General features: G+C 44.1%; 1 protein-coding gene across 25 annotated transcripts in view; it reads right to left on the reverse strand.

Annotated features, from left to right (window-relative positions):
* Nucleotides 1-26056, reverse strand: part of LOC307044420 (regulating synaptic membrane exocytosis protein 1-like) — a gene marked incomplete at its 3' end in the record, with an annotated part of 141083 nt that overhangs the window by 36376 nt on the left and 78651 nt on the right. For all 25 annotated transcript variants that reach the window (XM_079689642.1, XM_079689641.1, XM_079689630.1 and 22 more), the window contains 5 exons: nucleotides 13238-13482; nucleotides 10654-11345; nucleotides 2481-2521; nucleotides 1170-1283; nucleotides 462-561 (listed from right to left, as the gene is read on the reverse strand). In XM_079689642.1, the coding sequence (XP_079545768.1) occupies nucleotides 462-561; nucleotides 1170-1283; nucleotides 2481-2521; nucleotides 10654-11345; nucleotides 13238-13482 (1192 nt within the window). The remainder of the gene's footprint in view (nucleotides 1-461; nucleotides 562-1169; nucleotides 1284-2480; nucleotides 2522-10653; nucleotides 11346-13237; nucleotides 13483-26056) is intronic.

Here is a 26056-nt window from a genome sequence, read left to right on the forward strand (position 1 = left end):
TGACCTCTTTTAAGAAGGCTTTTATTAAAGTATTTTAAAAAAAAAGCTGAGCCCTGTAGTTTTTAGTAAACGTGACTTAAACGGTAAGGTTAGGGTAAAACAGCAATGGCCTTTTTATGGGATTATTTATAATTAAAAACATAGACTCTTTGGCTCTTTTTTTATGAAGCTTTATCTATTTATTTCGGCCTTCCTTCTTAACTCAAACAGCGATTTAGGTCAATGAAAAAAACATTTATTTCAGAAAATAACCATGCAAGTGTGGACAAGGCCTTATTTTTTGCTCTATGCCAATATGTTTAAAACCAACACAGCTAATTAGAGAAATAAAACTATATAGAACAAAAAAAATGTTTTAAGTGGAACAGTGAAAATAAGACCTCTGAAACTGTTTTAAAGACCCTATGTTTGGATGATTTTTTACTTTTACAGCAGACAGCGTGTCACATGTAATGGTTTACCTGCTCTGAGATGTCCCACCACATCAGCCAGGCTTCCCTTCTTGACTTTAGTGATGAAGGCACCTAATCTCCCTGACTCTGTTATTCTGCCTCCCACCACCTAGAGACAGAGAGGGGGAGAGAAAGAGATTAGTGTCATATCTGTCATATATGCTGACCGAATACCATTACAATATTATTACAAAGCTTGGTTGGATATTGGTTTCTGTTAATTTTAAGTTTCAAGAGACTTTTTAAATATTGATTTTAATATTTGAAAAGACACTTTGGATTTATGATGGGTAAACTGTCCCCAGTAAAGAAAAAGAAAAACAGCGCATGAGAAGGAAAGAGTTTAAAAGACAGAGCACTGAACATCAGAGAAATCAGCAGAAGAAGACAGAAAGGAAGTACACACTAAAGGGAACATGGTATGAGTGTTTCAAAGACTGGTTAATGGAAAATAAAATGTGAACAGACTTGGAAAGTTACAGATAACCTCGATCAGTGCTGTTTTCCTTTTAAAATACTTTGCTGTCGCTGCAGTTTCAGACATTGGTACGCAGTGGATCGGACACATTTTTCTTAGCGGAGGCAATACGATAAATTTTAAATTAAAATTGTGACTCAAGGATTTGGTTTATTTACTATGTACCCATGTAATAAGTAGAGACATCATGTGTAATGATACAACATCATGTGAGTGTGTGTGTTGTTGCCCACTCCGACCTTTAACCCCAGCAGAGCTCCGGCTTCTTTAGGCATGGTGGCGCTCCTCTTGCTGAGGGTGATTCGTCCAATCAGATGGTCCCCCTCCTTGGATGGCTGCCAGGTTACAGGATGCTTCAAAATGAGGAAACAAGAGATGCTTAGATGCACACACTGGCACATGTCCTGTTGGATCAGCAGGTAAGAGTTTATTTTTTAGATACAGTAGTTGTTTAATATTTACATGGATGAAAGGTGCACTACATTTCAATTTCATTAATAATGTGGCTAAATGCATGTTTTTATTTTTTCAAGAGCCGTTGTGTACAGTAAAGAGTGAACATATGCTTTTTCCCTCTGAAGGATGACACAGTTTGCAGTGTTTTCCTAGGAATACATGTGCTCGTCTCCCAGCCACTCTTATCGGGTGGAATCTGGTAGATATTCCAGGGAAAAGTTGTCATGTGTTTTTCAAGAATTAAAAACATTGTAAATTAGGGATCAGCTCTTTCAACACACATTTTTTTCTGTACTTCCCACAATTAGAATTTGTCTGTACTGCTATGTAATATCTAAAATCATGTGTTTTTATTCTCTGTATTGTAAACTTCGATGTTGCATGTTTCTAATGACTATATTTCTTTTTTTTATCAAGAATTATAATTTTTCATCTGGACATATTTTGCACATTCACCCTTAATTTTTAGGGTGAATGTTCAAAATATGTCCAGATGAAAAATTATTATTATTTTTTTTTTAAATATCCACTTTTACAGCATTGTCTATGTATGTGCATTTTTCCTGTTAAATAAACTAATTAATACAAATAAACATAAATTGATCATTTTATATAAATAGAAAAACAACTAAGTGGTAAGCATAGGCAGTTGAAGCAACTGAACAAAGGAAAAATAATACTTCCTCTGCAGGAGAGGTTCAAGTTCAAGTTTAGCAAAAGTCAGTCATCATGGATGGTTTACTGACCATCAAAGGGACTGTCCGTGGCCCCATGGCCTTTACATACAAAACGGTCACTTAAAGACACATGTACCAACAAGAAAGGGACACAACAAGACAACAAAGACACAAGGGGCAACTACGAGAAGACTAAAACAATTACAAAGGGACACAACATCACCACAAGGAGACACACAATCACAGACAGATGCATAACGGCTGTAACAGGAAATAAAAACGACGTCAAAAAGAGGCGAAACAACTATAAAGTCTGTCATCCTATGGAAGACACGAGGAGGGGCATTTTTCATATCTGTCATAAATACTTTACATACTGTTGAAGGAAAAGCAATTAATAGAAATAGAAAAACTTACATGCCATACAGTGGGGTCATGTGGGTAGCACTCCCAGTCGCCTGCAAGAAATAAGACAGAGGGCTCAGATGCTGAAGATCCCTAACACACACACACACACACACACACACACACACACACACACACACACACACACACACACACACACACACACACACACACACACACACACACACACACACACACACACACACACACACACACACACACACACACACACACACACACACACACACACACACACACACACACACACACACACACACACACACACACACACACACACACAGTATAAACAGCACATACCAGCCTGAGTCCTCTCATACACAGACCAGCCAAATGTGGAAGGTATTTGTTTACAGTAGAGAGGGTTACGTTTATTGGATATTCAGACCTGGGCTAGCATTAGAAATGGATCACCTCAGTGGCAGAACTGAGAGCAGTGTGCAGAGGATGGGAAGATACCAAAGGATAACAAAGCTTTTTAAAAGACTCAAAATCCCTTCCAGATGTTGTATAGATCAGATTTTGTGGAATGACTCCAGGGGCAATGCAATGCTGTGAAGCAAAATACAAATGTTAGTAAGTGATGTCCTTATGTTGATGGTCATTGTAAAGCAATATACTATGTTATTCTAGTATAAGGGGTTAAAAGTTGTGAATCAAAATGCACCTATTGCAAAGTTTTTCATACTATGTTGTGTTTTTTTCTTCCTTGCTAGAAGGATGAGGAAGATGCATTCACAGATCCTAATAGATTCTACTGTACTGTGAATAACTGCATATGTGAGTGTGTGTATGTCTCCCCGCACTGATCTAACAATGATTTACATGCCTGGACGCTTCTCCGCTGCCAGCAAACTCATCTCAGAGCTGACCTGGTCTCAGTCTCGAGCTAAAAAAGGAAGCAGCCTCTCGCTTCCACGCCGGTGTGTTTGAAACCCGGCCTGACAGAACACTCTCATCCTAAAGCTCTACTTGATCGATGTCTCAGTGCCTGGTCTGGGTCCAGCCCGGTGCTGCATTCTCCCTTTTCTCATCAGAACTAAACACACTTTATCGATCAAAGTGTAGCTTTAATGTAGAATGAGCATGGTAACAATCAGACACAGTGTTGAAGGTAAATACCCTAATTTGCTGGTCAGAATACTCCATGATGATGGTCTTTTTCGCTAGTGGTCTGCTGCTAAGGATAGCAGACCGTTGCTAAGGAGGACCTTAGCAATAATAATATGTGCAATTATTATTTGCAGAAAGAAGTCTGGTCAATTTAAAGTGCCTGATGACGTGTGGCATAGTGGGTTGTCCGTAGGTGTTCGGATCAGGGGGTCACAGGTTCAAACCCCACTGCAGTCAGCATGTCGTTGTGTCCCTGGGCAAGACACTTCACCCCAAATTGCTCCTATCAACTGTTTCTTGCTTACGGTGTAAAAAACATATCAAACCAATAGAAAGTAGCAAAAATTAGATAATAGACAGCAAAGGCGAAATGTGATTCTATCATAGAATGTTGGTGAAACAGCTCCCCAGTGCCTTCTGCCAGAGAAAGATATTGACGCACGCCCTTAACTAGGCTAATGTAGCTTTTTATGCTACAAGCCCAGTTGGATATAAAGCAGTGAGCCAGAAGGCCCTGGCATGGTTAGTAGTGACGTGACAGAACCCAGCTTGAACATGACAGTGGTGTGTTCTCAGGCTGGGGGACATGGCTCACCCTTTGATAAACTGGGGTCAAACTGCCCCATCACAGACACACTAACGTGCACATACATGTACGCTCAGTGTGTGATGGTCCCCCCTCAGGGCCAAGCTGAAAACAATGCAACATGACACACACAGGCTCACACACACTACTGTGTAGATGCTCACTTTGACTTTCAGACTGCTGGCTACAGCCTACTGCATGCACTGTAAACAGAAGTTAGAGAATATGGAAGCAAGTGCATTGTTCCTGCAAACACAACTAGAAGAAATCTTCTAGGAATTTAAGGTTTTCAACGAGTATGGTGTCTAATGTTAGACATTCTAATAAATGATTAATAGGAAAGAATAAAAAAAAGTTTTCCATGAATTAGAAGGTTATTTCTGAGCAGTCTTACCGGTTCTATTCGTAAACCCAGAGTTAAAGTAAAGAGCGTTGCTAAATCCAAGTCCGAATTAAGACAGCACACTGAGACTAAGCAGTTCTCTGCAGCTTCTTACATTCACCTCCAGTGATGATGTTAAAGTGGGAGTGTTCCATCACACAGGCACCGAAAAGTCAGTGCTCCATACTTTGTACGTCGCAATACGTTTATCAAAATGTAGTGTATAAGTGTAAAATAAACTGGATTTTATCACTATTTTTATAGCAATATCTTTTAACTATATAATTATAGTATTAGCTAATGAACTGGAGATTCTGTGTTTGTTTGCCTAACTTTCTTTATGTCCCTTTTCACCTTCCTTCTTGGCATTTTTAGAGAGACAGCAAGCGCATTTTGTGGCATCTGCAGGCAGTGGCAAGTACTTCCGACAACTGCCACAGAGGCCGCTACTCTGTGGTATCTGTGCCAAGTACTTCCGGCATATGCCACAGATGCCACAACTTGCCGAGGCATCTGCCGCTCTTCAACGGGAGCTGCCACAAGATGCCAGAGTAAGAGAAGGTTTACTGTAGCTGCCACTCGCCTTCCGTGGCAAATGCTGCTATTTAAACCTGTATTTATCGTGTAAAATGTCGCTGTTTAGGTATGACTTTATCGAACTGATCTGTACACAGGACTGATGATCTGTACACAGGGTTGGGTTGTAACGGAACACATGTAACGGCGTTACGTAATCAGAATGCTGTCGCTGTCTAATAAGTCACTTTGGATAAAAGCGTCAGCTAAATGCAATGTAATGTAATACAAAAATCAAGTAGCCTAAATATTCAGCTCGCGTTACATTTGAAAAACAACTAATCTGATTACAGTTACTTTCGTAAACCTGAAGTGAATACATTTTGGAATATTGGAATTATTGGTGGAAAAGTTTCCTCACAAAATGTAATATTCATAACTGTGTGCACAGCGCAGCAGCATGTCTGTGAGGCCCCGCCCCCCCCACGCAGATGAGAGAGATATCTCTTTTTAAATATATTGAAAGTTAGAAACGGAGATGGTTCAATAAAACGTGCAAGATAACGTTTATGTAGCATTTCTTTACTGTCGAAATGATGACATTTCATAACGGGATAAAATCGAAGTGAATGGCCTGCTGCTGCTGAAGGCATGGGGCAAATATAGCCTAACGGCCCGTCTACACGTACAGGCATCAAAAACTCTTGAAGCTGGGCGTGTCTGAGGCTTGGCGATTTCTCGCGCCCAAGGCGACCAACAACCAATCAGGAATCTTCCGCCCGCCCCCGGCATACAAAGCAAAAAAAAGCCCGCTTCTTCTCCACTATTGCCAAAATGGATGCCGGTTTTGTAGCAAGGTTAGTGTTGGTTTTAAGCAATGTCTCGCAGGAGGCCACGTATTGTGCGTCACTGTTGGGTACATCCGATACTCAGAAAACGTCTGCAACGGGGGGAATACCACGTTCTTGTCCAAGAGCTCCGCCTGGATGTGTACTGTTTCAGCAGTACTTCAGGATGAGCAAAGACGTGTTCGACGAGTTGCTCGGAAAAGTGGGTCCACTGATTGCAAAGGCAGACACCCGTATGCGTTTGTCAATCGGACCCGCCGAGCGACTCGCCATCTGCCTACGGTACGTTGTGTATTTCTACTTCTTTAATTTGACTCTGTATATAAAGAGAGAGAATGCATGCAATGGATGAATGATGAATGAAGTCTGATTTAGTTCAGATGAATAACGTTGATTAAGATAGCTAGGTAAACACAGTGGTGTGTGTGTGTGTGTGTGTGTGTGTGTGTGTGTGTGTGTGTGTGTGTGTGTGTGTGTGTGTGTGTGTGTGTGGTCTGTGTGTGTGTCTGTGGTGTGTGTGTCTGTGGTATGTGTGTGTGTCTGGTCTGTGTCTGTGGTATGTGTGTGTGGGATCTGTGTCTGCGTGGCGTATGACATTTAAAAAAATAAAATCCTGTATATTACTTTTTTCTCAGATACCTGGCAATCGGTGACTCGTACAGGACCATAGCATTCAGCTATCGGATCGAGCATGCAACATTGGCTGTCATCGTGAAGGAGGTTGCGGGTGCCATCTGGACCACGCTGGTCGAGGAGACCATGCCGGTATCACAGACGGAGGACTGGAGAGCCATCGCTGCTGGGTTCCGAATTGCGTTGGTGCCATTGATGGGAAGCACGTGGTGATCCAGGCTCCGGCAAATTCTGGGTCCCTGTACTTCAACTACAAGTCCACCCACTCCTTGGTACTACTGGCTGTAGTGGATGCCCAGTACCTCTTCAGGGTAGTGGATGTTGGAGGTTTTGGAAGGAGCAGCGACGGTGGGAGCCTGCGGGATTCCACTTTTGGAGAGGGCCTCCGAGATGGCAGTCTGCAGCTACCACCTGACACCGTCATCCCAGGAGCAGAGCGGCTGGGCCTTCTTCCCCATGTGTTTGTTGGGGATGAGGCTCTTCCGCTGCTGGACAACCTGCTGCGTCCATTCCCTGGACGTCAGCTCACGCGTGAAAGGAGGCTGTTCAATTACCGCCTCAGCCGGGCCAGGTTGGTTGTTGAATGTGCGTTTGGCGTCCTCGCATCACAGTGGAGAATGTTCCGACGTGTCATCACCACCAGCCCGGAGTTAACAGAGTTGTGTGTGAAGGCCACCTGTGTGTTGCACAACTTCCTCCGCAGGAAGACAATAGGAAGGCCATCACGCACACCTGTCGTCCCTGTCGTCGCAGAGTCGAGTGATGAAGCTCCAACCCTGCGCGATGCACCTAGGATGGGCTCAAACAACGCCACACGCCGATCCATCCAACTGCGGGAGACCTTCTGCTCCTATTTGAATGAGGAGGGTGTAGTGTCATGGAAGCATAAAGTGGTGTAGGGTCACCATGGCTCCTCCAAACCAAAAGCTCTTTTAAGAGCTACCCATTTTCTTTAAAGAGCAAATATTCCAAATGAGCCATTTTAAAATCAAACATTCCTAATAAACATGTTTCTCGAATTGATATTATTATATTATGATATGACAAACAACCTTTTTCTTTCAGCCCTGTTTTTACTGATAAACCACTCATAATTTCAATAGGTTTTCACATGAACAATTACAGAAGAAAGCACATTACAGTATATATACCGACATACATGAAGCTTCTGGTATGTTGCAACTGACAAACCACATGAACAAGTGAAGACACAGTATAGCAATAACAGACTTTAAATGTTTTATTTGGTAATGTTGTGAGTGAAGTGTGTATGATGAGTGTAAAAAAATGTAATGTGGATCAGTATGTGTGAAAAAAATATTAAATTGTCCTGGTCCACGTCAAAGATTAACTGGTGTATCCCGAGGCAGACTCTTGCCCTCTGTCCCCTTGTCATCAGCCTCATGGTGGGCAAGAGGCTCTTAAAAAACTGCAAGTCCTCGTCCTCCTCCACCACTGGTGGGGTTGGCTGGGCAATTGCTGACAGCAGACTTCGTTCGAACGAGGACATCTCCCTCTCCCTCCCCCGTTTTTTGCCCCGGACCTCAGCATTCTCCTCCTGGCTGGCTTCTGCTGGCTGACTGGTGGGCTGGCTGGTGGACTGGCTTGCTGGCTGACTGGCTGGCTGGCTCACTCTCTACCTGGCTCTCTTCCTCTGCCACCAGGGTGGATGGAGGCAGGGTCTGCCGGGGGACATTGCTGGACGTCGCACGGTCTATGATGAATGGGGTTAAAAACCCCATCACTGCCATGAAACGCCAGGGCTTGTACCCCCCTGCAGACCCTGCCCCGCTTCTTTTTGCCTCCTTCTCCATATTCTTCTCCTTGTGGAACCTGTCCCTCAGTCTTCCATCTCTTTTTGCACGCATAAAATGAAATGAAATAATAAAGTTAATAAATAATAAAGTTAATTTCTTGAATTTACTAAATTATTCCTCCATTAATGACTGCTATTTTTATGCTACATTCCATGCTGGCTAAATATACTGTCTATGCTTGATAGCTGTGCATGTATTATATGTTATGTTATATATTATGCTTATACTTATTATATTATATATATTATTTTTTTATTAATATATATTATATGTTATGCTACATTACTAGCTGTCCATTCAATGTTAAAACGAAGTAAACTGGATATAAACTCCCCAAACAGTTGAAAACCTACCAGTTTCACCAACTGTCTCTGCCACCTCCCGCCATGCCTGGTTCCTCCGGTTTAGGTCCCGGTAGGTTTGATTGGCTAGCGCTTGTACTGGCGGGAATTGCATAAACGGGATTTGATTAGCTAATGCCAAGCATCGAGCCTCAAAAGTTGAACATTGTTCAAATATATCATATCATGATAATGTATAATCTTTTTGAAAAATAGAGATCGCACATCAGTCCTGTGTACAGATCAGTTCGATAAAGTCATGCCTAAACAGCGACATTTTACACGATAAATACAGGTTTAAATAGCAGCTTTTCCCACGGAAGGCGAGTGGCAGCTACAGTAAACATTCTCTTACTCTGGCATCTTGTGGCAACTCCCGTTGAGCAGCGGCAGATGCCTCGGCAAGTTGTGGCATGTGTGGCATCTGCCGGAAGTACTTGCCACAGATGCCACGGAGTAGTGGCCTCTGTGGCAGATGCCGGAAGTACTTGCCACTGCCTGCAGATGCCACGAAATGAGCCAGGCCCTACTGGCTGTCAGTTTGTAGAAACTGAAGCCGGCTGAGCTCCCTTGTGTTCTTCTCTAGCTTGGCTGTGTATGGAGTGTTGCAGGATAGAAGAAGAGTCCTTAACCCGGGAATGAGTTAGCATTGTAGCGTTTATGGTTAGCTCATCTCAAAATCATTGTTTTTTGACAAATTGAAGATATTTTCATGTTTTTATGAGACATGAAATACGTCAGTACATATCGTATATATCCCACTGGTAAAGCTATTATTTATCTTAGAGACAACCGTTGCTCACAAGTGGCTAAATGAGACTACTAAACGCCACCAAGCCGAACATTAGCCGTCTTTAGCTTAGCGCTGTTGTCGTGAAGTAATGCGACCATCATGTAGTTTGTTTATAACATTCATACCAGTTAGAAATGTACTTCTGGCTATTGAATTTACCCTTAAAGGATTATGCAAGTGGTGTTAATATGTGGAGATTATCCTGCTGAACAAAACATGTAAGTATTGTGTGTTTGCCACAGAATCCACGAGAAAAATACCATTTGTTTTTAATCGAGGGAGCCATTGTGATGCTAACTTTCAGTTCGGACAGTTAGCACACTCTATTGAAACTGATCAGCACGCAGTTAAAGTAAAATGTCTCTCCAGTAAGTAGCTTAGCAATTGCTAACAGTATCTTATTTTGCAGTGTGCATTTAGGAGCTAATCAGGTTAGGTGAAAATCCTGTGAAGTTCATCCAGAATGCTTCCACATGGCCCAAACAGATAAACCCACAGCTTGTCTCGTCTATATGAATGACAATTTTCCTTCCATAGACTATAAGCTGTGCAAAAACTCCACATTACATTCTAATTGTAAACAGCCGTGTTTTTACACTGGAAAAGAAACAACCTTATATGCTCAGAAAGTCGGTAAGCATGGTTGTGCTATAGACAACATTTTTAAAAGTTTAAATCTAAAAAAAGAAAATCTGAGTGTGATGATGTCTTCTGCTGCACCAATTCTACAATTTCCTGTCAGGACGCTGGATAGTGTAATACTGCTGGACATTAATTTAGTTTGATGAAAGCCAGATTCCGTAGGAAGCAGACGGCTCAAAAGGCAGAGTTTAAGGTATGATGATTCTATAGAAAGTTTTTAGATTATGACGGCACATGTGATTTGAAAGGTATCAATATAAGATTTTAATGTGGACCTCTAGTTCACATCAACAGTACCTCAGTAAGCGTTGAATAGGAAGGAAACATCCACAAAGAAGTGGTGTGATTACTCTCCAACATTTTATAACAGTCAAATTGCCTCAGATATTTCATGTTTTTTGATAGATAAATAAATAATTAAACTGACAGAAGTCAATATTTTCAAACCCCCCCCCGGATGAAATCAACACAAGGTGATGATGGTTTGGTCTCTCACCTCTCTCGCTGACACTTTCAATCTCTGCGTCCTCACAGCTGCTGTACTCCGGCGTGGTCCCCCCCTCCTCCTCTGAGCTGCTGACGCTGGTCTGCCTCTTCCCCCCCGCCCCAAGCCCTCGTTTCGACTTGTAGGGTCTTGGAGGGGGCGGACGCAGTGATTCCGATTGGTCAGAGCTCAGCGAATCATTGCGCAGCATGCTCTCAGCCTTCTCCCGTTTGGTCCGTCTCCCTACGGGCCCCTGGCCGGGGGTTGAGCCAGGGCCCAAACCAGGAGGCTCTCTGAGTTCAGGGGGAGGGGGCTGCTGAGCAAGGGTGTGTTCATGTGGCCCTCCAACCCCACCCGCTGTCCTCTTACCGGGCCGTACACCATCCCCAACCTCCCCCCCTGCTACGCCCATGCCACGGCCCTGCATGGGCACAGGGTAGCCCCGGCCTCCAGGAGGGACCGGCCCTGCTTTGCGAGGGGGGGCACCGCTGTGGTCCATGTGGTGGTAGCCCCCCTCTTCTGTCCGTCTTAAACCTTCTCCCACAGGATCGTGCTCCAGAGATCGTCCCTTGGTCAGCCGCCGGCTCTCCCTGCGCTCTCTGGACTCCCCCCGGAGGTCCCGGTCCATGGAGACCTGGGTCTGCAGCCTGGGCTGGACCGCCCGCCGCTCCCCCCGACTAGCTCCGCCTCCTCTGCCATTTCTCCTGGAGATCAATCGATATATAAATGGAGAGGAAGAGAAAATAATAAATGGGAACTGTAGACAGACACAGTATCTTTTCAGGGACATCATTGAATACTTTATTTACATGCTTGGATAGTAGATGTGTAAGACTAGCTTACAAAGAAGGTTAGAGTGTTTTTTATGGCCCTTGTACTTCTACATTTTTTATTCAGATGTAGTGACTTTAGTGATTTTTAAACTACAGAAAACATGAAGAACTTTTAAAATACGATGTTTTGATGCAGATTAAACTATACGTTATATTTAAGTACCTAAAACAAAAGGTGGTTTCAGTAAAGTGTTTATTTATTTTTTTGTGACTAACATTTCATGGTTTCAGCTTCTCCAATGTTAATATTTGCTGCTTTTGTCTTTCGATATGTTAATACATTTTTAATATTTTGGTTTGTTTTTTTCTGCTAAATGTTTTCTGGAGTACTTTTACTCCCAATACTTGAACTACATGTCCCTATTCATATTTAAAAACGTTTACTTAAGTACAATTCTCAGTGCAGGACTTTTAATTGTAATGGAATATTTTAACAATCCAGTATTAGTACTTTCACTTATGTAAAGGATCTGAATACTTCTTCCACCACTACTTGCAACATAACTTGGACTTAACCTATGAATCCCTTGGACTTGAGGCTTCTGACTGTAAAATACTTGAGGCCAGAGCAAAAAGGTGTTTAACTTAAATAATGTCTAAAATCAACAAATCTCCCTTCATTACTCAAATAAACTAACATTGATATTGACAAGTTGACATTTCATTCCCAAGATCCATTTTGTTTGATCAATCCAGTCAAGTTGCAGGAGGGAACCATGCACTAATGTTATCTACAAGAGCATTCTTCTGTTGAAAAACTCAGCTCAAATTTGACTTAAAGATCTCAAAAAATCTGCGTTTAATGCCTGGGTCTGGACTTGGGAATAGCATGTCTTGACTTGGGACTTGGGAGGAGAGACATGAGACTCTGGTTCCTCCTATATAACAAGTTACTGCAGTGTGAATCATGTTGATAGCCATGAGAATGATGCAAACCATCATTATTATGCATTTAGTATCAGCAAAATACATGAGATCTACTTAAGGACATTTTGTGAGAGACCCATGTTACTGCCTTTAGCTTCTACTTTCATCAAAAACATAGTTTACTCATACTTTGCAAACACCAATGTTGTGATTGTATATTTCCACTAATAGAGAGTCACGAGTGACAACACATCCCCATCCAGTGTTTTGGAACCGGCTGCATTCTTCAATTACACTCGGAGACTGCTTGCTTAAGACATAGAATGCACTACTGTATAAAAGAAGCAGATGAAGAATGCAGGAGATAATGTTTGAAATACAAATGTTTACATGTTCATCAAGGATACAGTTCTTTCTGATGGCTGAGAGGTTGCAATTTAAAGGGGCACTCCACCAATTTCACATATCACAGTCACTTTGTAATGGTTGGTCCTATTCTGCCTTGTATAATCATGTATTCTGTGAGAAAGTCTAATAACCTCATTGGTGTCATATTGATGTCACTGTGGTTTGGAGACTGCTTCTTTCTGAGCTAGGTTTTGAAAGATACAAGGCAGACTAGGCAGGGAGGGAATTTAGAATGACGTTATTCAGTTGCATTATGGGATTTGTAGGGTCCATTGTGTTCTGGGGCTAGACCTATACATAGCACTGAGCAGGCACATGAAGAGGATGTTAGAGGGTTTGGGGCCAAAATTCATATAAGGTCATTCTGGCGTTTTTTGTCTCTAATTAAATTGATATCTGGAATACTTTTGTTACAGTGTTTAAGGGACAAAATAAAGATGTATTGATTGATGATATAAGGTTTCTGTCTCAGTCTTGCTTCAGCTTACGTGTCTCGCGGTGGTTCGCTGCGGGATCGGGGGTCGATGCCAGGTTCGGTCCCAGGGGCGTGGGGTCGGTTGGGGTCTTGGATTGTGGAGGGCGCTTGGGAGCGAGACCGAAGCTTTTGGCACACAGACGGCTCACTGACGGCTGACCCGAGGCCAGCAGGGTTCCCATCCGGACCTGTGAACCACTCGCCTGGCTTGGTCAGGATCTCCTGCTGCTTCCGGCAGTTATTACACACCCAGATCACCTGGTTGAGAAGGAACATGGGTAGAGATTACATTTACAGCTACATGTTGGGACATAATGTTTCCTATAGGATAATGGCACATTTATGTTAACATAACATGACAGAGAGAGTGGAGCAGTGATGATATATTTTTGTAGATGGACCCAGAAGTGAGTATCGCCAGGGCTCAAGGGCACCCTCGACAATGCAGGTAAATCTCCACAGATTAACATCACTTTTATTGATTTTTTAAAGGTAAAAGCATTCACCAGAAGCAGAAAGGCTGTGTGTCACCACCGCTAAGCTAAATGCGGCTAATGTTTTATGTGATGATGTTATGTAGCCTCATTTAGCCACTTGTTAGCAACCGCTGTTTTTAAGTTACATAGGATCTTTGGACATTCCCCAGTGGGGTATTTATTGACTTATATTTTGTCGTAGAAAAATGCGTACACGTTTCTAAACATTTCGTTATCTTATTTCAGGCTTTCAACCAAAAACAAAGAATTCATAAAAAAGTTGACTTCGAAACGAGGGAACTGGAAGTGGTAAAATCCTATTTTATTTCTGGGTTTTAGTACTCATTCCTGCACCACTCTATTACAAATTAGAGTTATTTGTCCAAGCTAATTAAACCAGCTGTCATTAATATCACTATAATGATTCCAACAGGAAGGAACTTTTCTTTGTAACAGCCAGTAAAAACCATCTCAGCACAAACTCTGCCAACCACTAATCAGGCGCCCGGCTTCATCGCAATGACTTTGAAACAGGAAATGGAACAATTTACTTCCTAAAGAGCCTCATTGCTGCCAATGTGTGGTCCAGGAAAGGCTTTAGTGGAAGCGTTTTAAGATCAACATCATGGCAGTTACCAGGGAGCAGCTTGGCTTTCACTGTGGGCTGCTTCTGGCCTCCAAATGAAGCGCACAGAGCCAACTGAATAATGAAAGGATATTTGCACGGCCAAAATAATATCTGTCGTTTTCTTTCTTTCTATTTATCCTATCACACATATGCACATCGACTATACATTGGCTGTGTTCACTCACTACAGCTGAGTGTCCACATTTCAGAGCTTTCAGATCAGTGTGTGTATCAACACATTGTCTGATACGTTGAAACAGAGCAGACAGTTAAATGCATTTTATCTGGAATTATTCACCATTCATGCACTTTTGTCTCCAAGTTAAAGAGAAATAGTTTGAAGGACTGCACTGCCACATCCCACATCAAAGAAAGTGCTATCACCATTAGCTGTGTCAGATGTCAATCATTCAACAAAGAAGTGTACTTATGGGTGTAGCCGGTGGAGGACGATTCTCAGAATTGTTGCGACATTTGCAGGGTTTTTTTCAATCACGCATGGAGGTGAATATGATTTGAAGCGACACTATGCAAAACTCACAAGAAACGCCTGGCTCATGAAGTTAAATGTTGATCTATGCGGATAGATTCCTCCTGAAACCAAAAGACGATTACAAAAACGATAAAGCAACAGCCTCTGAAATAACCAACATTTAACACACTGAGCAATCATACGGGTCAGCAGCCTGTAAAAAGAAATTTGGTTTTCCATACTCAGAAATTGCAAAGAATACGGCTGTGTTTGTGGAAAACAAATCCATTCAAACGGAATATATTTAATGATTTTACTTGCAAAGTTTGGACAATCAATTAACATATAGGCATAGTAAAGCGTTGTTATTAATTATTTATTTTTTTCAGGGTTGGCTGGTTTTTGTATTTAAATCTCAACTAACTCTTATCACCGCAGTAGTATTTCCCGTATTGTACCGTACAAACATACACTTTGTCCTACATGTGGCTTGTTGGCATCTGGTCATCCGATACGCAGCACTACTTCTCATATTTTCGGGGGGGATCATGGGGGGGATGCAGTCCCTCTCCTCCAGCCACCAGGGTTCTCGTTACTCCTGAACACTCCCCAATGACTATTTAAAGCGAGCTAAAATAAAACACTCAGGCATCAGCCACCCTCCACGAGCACACTCTCTCCCCCCCCCCCCTTCATCCTGCTCTCCCTCTTTCAGCCCCCTTTCCCTCTTCCATTTCTCCCTCCTCCAGATTGCTTTTGATTAAAGCTACAAAAGCTGAGGAGAGAACAGCTTTACACCAACGCAGCTATATTTATCCTGCCAAACACCCCAACACCACCAGGGAGAGAGGGAAAACGTGTCCTCAAACACACACACTAAGTCCCAATCCCAAACCACCCCCTACACACTACCCCTCCGTTTGCACGTTCGCGGGGAGGGTCCGCCACATTAGGCCCCGGCCACACGAGGACGAAAACGGTTGTTTGCGTTACTGTTTAGTGTCATATAGACCGTTCGGCCACACGAGGACGACCGAATATGACAGTAAACTAGACCCTCCAGAAAAACGCGGGCAAAATTCCTTGATTATGCGGGCTAAAATCCTTGATTATGCGGGCTAAAATCCTTGATTATGCGGGCTAAAATCCTTGATTATGCGGGCTAAATTCCTTGATTATGCGGGCTAAAATCCTTGATTATGCAATTAAACATGCAGGGTTTTTATGTGATTTTATGCAGTGAAATTGCGGGAAGTTGCGAAATATGCGGAAAGTTGCAAAATATGCTAAATATGCGGGGGAAAAGAATAACAATTTTTAAAAATATTGGGCTGTCTTATTTATTCTCTCTCTCACACAACCTCCCACTAACGTTAAACCCCTTAACTATTCAATTAAACACATTCAATGTTTATTTATTGTAAAAGCAATTGGGCTATTTTAATCTCACCCCCCCCACAAACACTTCTCCGCCTCATTCTGTTTTCATTTACTCGTTCGTTATCCGACCAGCTTCAATCTTGTATGCTACTCACTTAGTTTCTTGTAGCCCTCGAAAGGGTTTTGGAGGTTGATGCCTCGGTGAACGTAAGTTGTTTGGCTTTCTTGTCCGCAGCAGCAGAAAGCATTTTCGAATCTTTGAATGAATCAAAGTGGGTCGTCACCGTCGATTTTCTCTTATTCTCCAACACACAGTTGCACGGGGTGCGGAATAGTTTCCCCCCACTTTTTGCCCGATCTTTAGTAGAAATGTTCGTCGGTAAATGAGATGGATTAGATTTTTTCATCTTGGTGTTTTCTCTATCGTGTGACCTCCACACCTTCACTCTATACCAGGGGTCGGCAACCCCTGGCACGCGTGCCAGCATTGGCACGCGGCACCGTAACCAGTGGCACACTAGGAATAAGTGGAATAAGTGTGCAAAAATATTTAAATTAATTTTCGGATCCTGAACGCGAGACCGCCGCCAGAGCGCGTCCTCCCGTTACCTGCAGAAGGAAGCCATGCACGCAACGCAGCCCCGCTCTCTTTATCTCCAGGTGACTTTCTGCGGCTTTCCTCCGTGGTGCAGTGCTGATCGTTTCACCACGGAGGAAAGCACTTCACTAATTGCAGTACGCCTACCCATAAGGATCTGTACAAATGACGCAGTTTTTGCGTGGCTGTGTTTATTTAGTTGAAAGCCCAGTGGCGATCTGCTCATCTCTCATCGAAATAATATGCTACAAAGGGGCGGACTGGCCATTTGTGTGTTGAACTTTCCTGTCGGCTCCCAGACCGTAGTCGAGGAGGGCAGAAGCAACAAGCTTCAGGTTCAATAACCCACTTTAGCTTAAATGACTGGAGAGAGGCGAGCTCTTCTTGGGAGGACGTTGCATTTATTTAGCTGTTCTTCTGTTTCACAAAATAAATCACAGACCTCTATTTTTCTGCTTTCCCGTTTCACTTCCAGAAACATACACACGTTCCCTCACTCTCGCTCTACCATTAACAAACACACATGCACAAGCCACACCCCTATTTCTCTCTCTTAAAGGGACAGCGATCTCATCTCACTCTGCATGACCCTAATATCATAACTTGTGTGTTCTGGAGAATCACAGAACGAACGATCGTCCTTATTATTATGCCGTTTAAACCAATTATTGAAATGTGTTTGTTAAATTCGGCATCATGTAAGTTGCACCGACAGGTCCACACACTGCTTCCCCGCAGCGAGGCTCCCCCGCCCTCCTGCTGATAGTTGACGAGCGTCAAGCTCCTCAAACCCCCCCATGACAATTCTCAATCGTTGGCACGCTGATAACATTTTTTTTTTTTAAATGGCACTTCATATCAAAAAGGTTGCCGACCCCTGCTCTATACAGTGTTGTTTACATTCTGTGATGCGCGAGCTGATGACGTCACGTCAAGACGAGTTAACTTTTTTTTCTCTCAACTTTGTTTGGAAAAATGCGGGGATTATGCGGCCTTTTGATAAAAAGCCTTTTAAAAATCTGCGCCATTTTGCTGATTATGCGGTAAATTCTGCGATCGCAGCAGGGTTCTTACACCTTTTCCAAAGTCAAATTCAAGCACTTTTCAAGCATTTTCAAGGTGCATTCTCAAGCTTTTCAAGCATCTTACAGCTGTTGTAAATTACATATTTATATACACATACTCAAATGATTATTTCCCTACCTCACATTAAATCAGATTATCTTTATGCTATAAACAACCAAATGTGTGTTTCGTGATAGCATTCTATATGAGGATGACAAATTAAAGAAAAGAAAACTAAGTTTAATATTTCAAAATGAGTGACCCATCTGTACGTAGACTGGGCCTCCCATATAACCTGGCTGAGCCAATATAAAACAATCAGCCAAATAACTTTTCAATACATTATTGATTACTATTTTTTAGGTACTTTTAGGTTGGCAGTAAACACAAGTCAGAGGTAAATGGTGTACTTTTCCTCCTCTACATGTATTTAATACCTTCAGTTACTTCACAGATGTGGATGAATGATGTGAAATATAATCAAGTGTTAAATCAGACTTTAGTTCCACCTGAAGTAAATCCACAAGCTACCCTGCAGTATACAAAGTCATTCAAACTAGCTGCACCTTTACCAGCTTTGAGAACACTTTCATGATCAATCATTATAAAACATATCATATCTATTATTCTGAAATGGACCAATCTGCACAATGACTACTTTTACTGTCGCTACTTTCACTAGATTTTGATGATAATACTTTTCTACTTTCACTTGAGGAACATTTTGAATGCAGGGCTTTTACTGTAACAGAGTATTCCTACACTCTGGTACTTGTACTTTTACTCAAGTACAACATCTGAGTACTTCTACTTTTACTCAAGTACCAGATCTGAGTACTTCTACTTTCACTCCAAGATCTGAGTACTTGTACTTTTACTCAAGTACAATATATGAGTACTTATTCCACCTCTGGTAGCGTATTAGCCTGAATTGTAGCCACAAAATCACGCAGAGCTGCATAAAAATAGACTTACAATGGTAACAAGTGGAAAATAATATTTACAAATGTGTACAATGATTTGTAGGTAATTTTGACTACTCAAGACACCTGACTTATACATATTCAAAGGAAGACTGTGTTCATTCTACAATTACATGGGATTAACCCTAGCACCGCCATCGAGTCAATTTTACGGAGCCCCTAAAGGGACATGAAAAAAAAAAAAAAAAAACAGAGAGAGAAAAAAAAAAGTCAGGATAACGGGTTAGTATCTTGTGCGCACGAGATACTAAGTCGTGCGCACGAGAAAGTATCTCGTGCGCACGAGATACTAACCCGTTTTCCTGACTTTTTTTGGGGGAGAAAGTTACCGGTGCGCCAAGGAGGAAGTGAAGCGCACAGGACACAACCATTTCATTGCAGACTGTTATGTTTACGTGGGGAAATGACAGTGCATTATTTGAGATATATTTCGTACTCAGACTTCACTTTAAGGACATTTCGGCCAGGGGTGTGTGGTCACTCCAGGAGGCAGCGGGACGTGTAACTCAGAGAAGAGCAGCACCAGCGCTCAAAGAGCTTTTACGCACCGCCTTCTGTGTTTACCTTCATTGAACAGCTATAAAGAGTGACCACAGGCCGTTTTAACCACACACACCTCTACACACACACCGAACTGCCCGATTACTCCCCCTTTTATTAGTTTTATGAAGGAGATCGCCGGTCATCAGGACGCATGATGGGCGGACTGGGACTAAAAATCAACCCGGGAATCTCACCCTGCCCAGCCGACGTAAACTGTCAACGGGGGGGGGGCAGTCCGCCACTGGCTCTGTGTGTGTGTTCTGAGTGTTTGTTTCCCTATAAAGAAGCTAAGCTGCGGGGGAAGCAGGTACTCTGCACATTAATTCATAGATCAAAGCAGACAGGTTTACAAACTCTCCTGTTTTGCCAATCCTGTGCTTAAACCAATAGCTCTACACCCCTGGCCGAAATGTCCATAAAATTAAGTCTGACTTCAAAATATAGTCTATCTCAAATAATGTATGCTCTGTCATTTCCCCACGTAAACATAACACTCTGCAATGAAATGGTTGTCTAATGTGTGTTCCCCTTCCTCCTTGGTGCATCGGTAACTTTCTCAAAAAAAATTAAGTCAGGAAAACGGATTTGTTTCTCGTGCGTACGAGAAACGAATCCGTTTTCCTGACTTTATTTTTTTTCTCTCTCCATTTTTTTTTTTTCCATGTCCCTTTAGGGGCTCCGTACAATTTCACCCACAGCTGTTTTTTTTATTGTATGTAACCTTTTTTCAATAAAATATTAAAGTCTCCCAGTCCGCGACTTTTCCTGAAAGTGTGTTATGTAGCACCCTCTGTTGTTAAAAAATGTCAATATGAAGTCAGATTGAAGAAATCGCCCAAAAAATTGCCATTTATACCTAATTCCGCCAGCGGGTCATATTGACCCCACCCCTTTTCACGCTATTGATTTCGTGTGTAAACCATAGGTGTAAACCTATGGTGTAAACATAAACATGACGTGTTGCTATAGCAACACCCTTTGTCTCCTGTGGTTCCTTATAGATTGAGAGAGAGGGAGAGAGAGAGAGAGATATAAAGATAGATATAGATAGATAGATAGATATTGATAGTGACAGTCTGTAGTGAAGGAGCGCGCTGCGCAGCAAACAGCTGTTTGCTTTTCACCCAACAACGACAACCGCCTCACGAAACGCTATGTTGTAGTGTTAATAAACGAAACAATTTAACAAAATTGCTTGTCAAAATACCAATACCACAGGACCATTTTTTTTTTTAAGCAATATTTTTTTAGTAGCCCGAGCGGGCAAATTGAAATTACGTTATGCTGGCCGGGGTGTCTAAATAGTGCTTCCGGGACAGCGGGCCATTTATAATGTCGAGCCCTGTATATCATATGAAAAGCTGAGAGTCCACAGATTCTATTGGTATACCTGTGCGATCAAAACAATATTAAACTTGTTTCAGCAAAACACACACTTCAAGTCAGATCATCACCCGTAGCTATTTTAATTACCTCTCAAACTACCTAAACTAGTTATAAATATGTTTATTTTTACTGTCGGCCGGGTCACTCATTACTGGATCAGCTGCTGCTTGAGACAAACACTGACGCTGTCCGAAAAGAGGGAGGAAAAAGAGAGGCTCCATGTATTATATCATTATATTATATAGATTAGTTATTAATTTGTTTTAAAGATCAATAAATAACGAAGAAGACCTTTGACCGGCACTTTTATAATTTTGTCCGGAAGATTTCAACTTTAACACACGTTGACTGGCAAAAAAACTCTGCCCGGTTCCCTCGGACCCCACCCATAGACTGAATATTATTATAATAATTTTCATCAATTCATTATTTCATCAATCATTTTATAATAATAAACAACCATTACAACCATGCTCCTTCGCTGCTTTTGTGGAGGAAGTTACAGCGCCACGTACAGGCTCCTGCATATGTACTGCAGCTTCTAGTGACAGATGTCCTTCTTCTTCTTCTTCTTCTTCTTCTTCTTCTTCTTCTTCTTCTTCTTCTTCTTCTTCTTCTTCTTCTTCTTCTTCTTTCGTGTTTATTGGCGGTTGGCAAACCAACTTGTAGGTGCATTACCGCCACCAACTGGACTGGAGTGTTGACAAGAGACTAAGCAGAAAACAATAAACAAAAGAAACAAAACAAAGGACTGAGGTTACCTACTGTAACCCCAGCTTCTATGAGTAAATGGCGTAGCCCTCTAAGGCTATCGCTATTGGGTAATCCCCCTGTGCCCCCGCGCAACTGAAACACTTGTAGTCCACGCCAACCGGCAAGGTGGGCCCCACCCTCGGGCTTCCTTCCGGTATAAATAGGAAGGAGGCCCAGCAATCTGCTCCCATACAAAATAACTTTTTTCTTCAGCTATTCGTAGAGTCAGTGGGGCCCAGCACTTAGAGGGCTATGCCATTTACTCACAGAAGCTGGGGTTACAGTAGGTAACCTCAGTTCTATTTCGTATATGGCTTCGCCCTCTAAGGCTATCGCTATTGGGTTAAGTGCGAAGCATGATGTAGTCTGCGCCCCACTGGAACGCCCGGTACTAGAAGCACAGACACACCTGCTAAATAACACCCCATGCCTGTTGTGCCATGCGTAATGGCGCATCACCGTCCCTGGAATATAGCATAACATGAATATTTTTCCATGAGGGGACGAAGGCTGGGAACAATACTGCCGACGAGACGAAGGTCATACTTTGCCCAGTGACAAATAGAGGGGGAACAGCAGCTCTCTGCGTGTCAGACAGGCAGGAAAGCGCACGGCTGGATCCCTGACGTCACTCACTCTGACAAGACACTCCGTACAAAATGTGTCGGAGGAAAAAAAGGAAACATCCCTCTCATAAGAGGGAAAAAGGGCCGCTCTCCGCGTGCCGAGAGGCAGGAGAGAGGCGCATAGCTGGATCCCTGATGTCACTCACTCTGACAAGACACTCCGTACAGGGTGTGTCAGAGAGGAATGGGAGACCTCCCTCAAATAAAATGAATAAATGAACAGGGGGAAGACCAAGATGCAGCAGTGCAAATGTCTTCTACTGACATTCCTCCGTGCAAAGCCGTGGAGGAGGACATTCCTCTGGTGGAGTGCGCATTGATGTTCTCCGGGAGATCCACCCCAGAGGAGACATAAGCCTGTGACACAGCTTCACACAGCCAGTGTGACAGCCGTTGTGCAGACAGAGGCTGCCCGATCGAGCGCTCTCTATAATGCACAAACAGGCGCTGAGAATGGCGCAAGGCAGCCGTGCGCGCCACTAGCAGGACAGCGCGCGCACAGGACAGAGGAGATGAGACGCGGCTTCTTCCTCCGACCTGTGAGGAGGGGGAAAGAAGCCATCCAAGGTGATCATTCATGACTCTAAAAGAGCTTGTGATGACCTTTGGCATAACAGCCGGGTTAGGGCGTAAAACAGCTGAACTGCCATCTCCTTGGATCCGGAGGCATGACGGAGCCACAGAGAGAGCAGACAAATCACTCACCCTTTTCGCTGATAGAGCCAAAAGTAGGCCTAATACTACTTTGGCTGACAACAGTTTAAGGGGAACCTGGTCTAAAGGTTCAAATGGGGCTTTGCTTAGTGTGCCTAACACCAAAGCCAAATCCCACTGAGGCGCCAGTGCGCGTGACACAGGTCTGAGTCTCCGTACTCCTCGCATAACACGGCTGCTGCGCTCTGCGAGCCCCTCTGTTCAATTCGCCGGGAATATACATTGCTCTGATGAGAGCAACGTGTGTGCGCGCCCAGAACAGCCACCGCCTGGCTGCGTTCAGAAGCTATGCAGATCGTACTCCTCCCTGGCGATTGAGGTAGGCTGCTTCCATAGCCGTGGCGTGTTGTCTGTGCGAATCAACACATGTTTGATTGTACAGCAACGGGGCGACTCCCCCGTTTTTTTCCGAGATTTAGAAAATAGCGGAGTAAAAACCGTGCGAGAAACTGTTCCTGGGATGACAGGAGTGTTTCTTGTATCCCATGGAACTGCTGGGGGGGAGAGGCTTCTCTGTGATGTGCCGTAATGGTCGTCATGGTGACGAGCCACGTCATCACCGCCGCTGCCCGTGAGGCAAAAGGGCTGCGAGGGAGTTTCCAGACGTTGCATTTCACTTCGTCTCTCATCATGAGGCTTGTACACGCCCAGGGGATGAGAGGTGTGTGCATGCTGTCCACATGAGGCGTTAGCGGCGCTCATGGGTTTATTAAGGCCATGTGTACGAGGCGTATCTCGGATAGAGGAATGCCGCAAGCTCTGCAGGTTATTAACCGAGGTTAAAACCGGCAGGCTTCTGCAGCGAGCCCTGCTGTCTACTTAATCAACAGATTAGTGGCAGCCGGCTTAATTAGCGAGTTCTGCAGTTTATTAACCGACAGGTTAAAACCAGCAGACTTCTGCAGCAAGCCCTAGGCGCCGTGGCGCTGCGGGCGCTGCCGCTGGGGGCACTCAGCCTGGAATACTGCTCATTCCCACGTTCTGGCTTCTCTGTGATGTGCTGTAATGGTCGTCATGGTGACGAGCCACGCCATTGCCCTCGCTGCCCGTGAGGCGAAAGGGCTGCGAGGAAGCCTCCACACGATGCGTTTCACTCCGGCTGTCATCATGAGGCGTGTACACGCTCAGGGGATGAGTGGAGGTGTGTGCAGTGCTGTCCACATGAGGCGTTATAACAGCGCTCATGGGTTATTATGACCGTGTGTAGGAGGCGTATCTCGGACGGAGGAATGCCGCGAGCTCTGCAGGTTATTAACCGATAGGTTAAAACCAGCAGGCTTCTGCAGGGAGCCCTGCTGTCTACTTAATGGTGTGGAACTGGGCTCCTAACAGCCCATACCGGCTGATTGGTGCGTCCAGTAGCACTTTTCTGTCCGTCTCCGTAACAGACGCCTGCTGCAGCCAGAGGTGGCGCTGGATCTGTGTCACCCACGCGGAAATCCTCGCCTGGGAGACAGCGACGGACGCGCACAGAGTGAGCGCCGTGATGGCCGCCTTGCTGATTTCCTCTGCCTCGGTGGTGGACCGCTCTATCAATCAATCAATCAATGTTTATTTATATAGCCCAATATCACAAATGTTACATTTGTCTCAGTGGACTTCACAGTTTGTACAGAATATCAGTATGACAATACGACACCCTCTGTCCTTAGACCCTCACATCGTACAAGGAAAAACTTCCAGAGAAAACCCCACAGTTTAAAGGGAAAAATGGGAGAAACCTCAGGGAGAGCAACAGAGGAGGGATCCCTCTCCCAGGACGGACAGACGTGCAATAGATGCCGTGTGTAAATTGAAAAGATAATACATTTGCAACATAGGTAGTCCAAATGTTTTGAAATGCATGTGTGTATAATAAGAAGATGAATCCACGAGGATATCCATCCAGGACTTATGATCCAGGACCGCAGCCACGACTCAAGATCCAGGACTCGCAATCCATGACACAGGACCGCAGGATCATCCATGACTCCGGATCCCGGCGTATATAGACACCAAAAAGAAAGAAATTTGGGGAAGCTGGGTTAATCGGAACATGAGAGTACACAGGTATAGACAGAGAGAAGGAAGAAGTAAGATGTCCCCCGACAAACTAAGCCTATATCAGCAAAACTAGGGGCTGAATCTAATCAGCCCTAACTATAAGCTTTATCAAAAAGGAAGGTCTTAAGCGCACTCTTAAAAACGGATAGGGTGTCTGCCGTCCGAACACAAACTGGAAGCTGATTCCACAAAAGTGGAGCTTGATAAGAAAAGGCTCTGGCTCCCATTGTACTTTTAGAGACTCTAGGAACAACCAACAACCCTGCATTCTTGGAACGCAATGCCCTAGTAGGACAATAGGGTATAATGAGTTCTTTAAGGTAAGATGGCGCCTGCCCATTAAGGGCTTTGTAGGCGAGAAGAAGAATTTTAAATTCTATCCTGTGTTCTATAGGGAGCCAGTGTAAGGCAGCCAGAACAGGAGTAATGTGGTCCCTTTTCCTAACTCTGGTTAGTACACGAGCTGCAGCATTTTGAATCAGCTGAAGCGACTTGACTGACTTCTTGGTACACCCTCTACCAGTGTCACCTCAGAGTTGGAGAGCAGCGCGATGATATTCGCCGCCGCCTGAAAGGCACACTGGTGCACCCAGTCGGCCTGGCGGGCGACATACTCTCTGGGGGAGCTCAACGTAGGCCGCCGTCCTGTGGCGACGGAGAAGGGGACGGCATGCTCGGCCGCCAAACCAGCCGCCAAATCAGCCCCCTGCTCCGACTCTGTCTCCCCCGTCCGGGGGAGAGGAGGGAGGGGAGAACCGCATGGTGAACCATGGAGGGAGACAGGGTAGGAGTCGTCCGACTCCTGCCCGGTACTCGGCTCCAGGGACATGCTGCCGTCCACGTGCTCCTGGACGGGCCAATCGTCCTCGTCGGCCGCAGCAGCTAGAGCGTCCGCTCTTCGCTTCCTGTCGGCTGATGGGAGACGGGCACAATGTGAGCAAGCATGATATATCCTGAGCCACATGAGGGACAATTTCGGACGCAGTTGTTGCTCATGATGTTTAATGGTCCTGTGCTTCAGTAACTACCGTGGTTTGCTGAAGAAAAGAGGGAGCAGATTGTCGGGCCTCCTTCCTATTTATACCGGAAGGAAGCCCGAGAGTGGGGCCCACCTTGCGGGTGGGCGTGGAATACAACTGTTTCAGTGCTGCGCGGGTGCGCAGGG

This window comes from Notothenia rossii (genome assembly GCF_949606895.1).
Source record: "Notothenia rossii genome assembly, chromosome: 6".
NCBI lineage: Eukaryota > Metazoa > Chordata > Actinopteri > Perciformes > Nototheniidae > Notothenia > Notothenia rossii.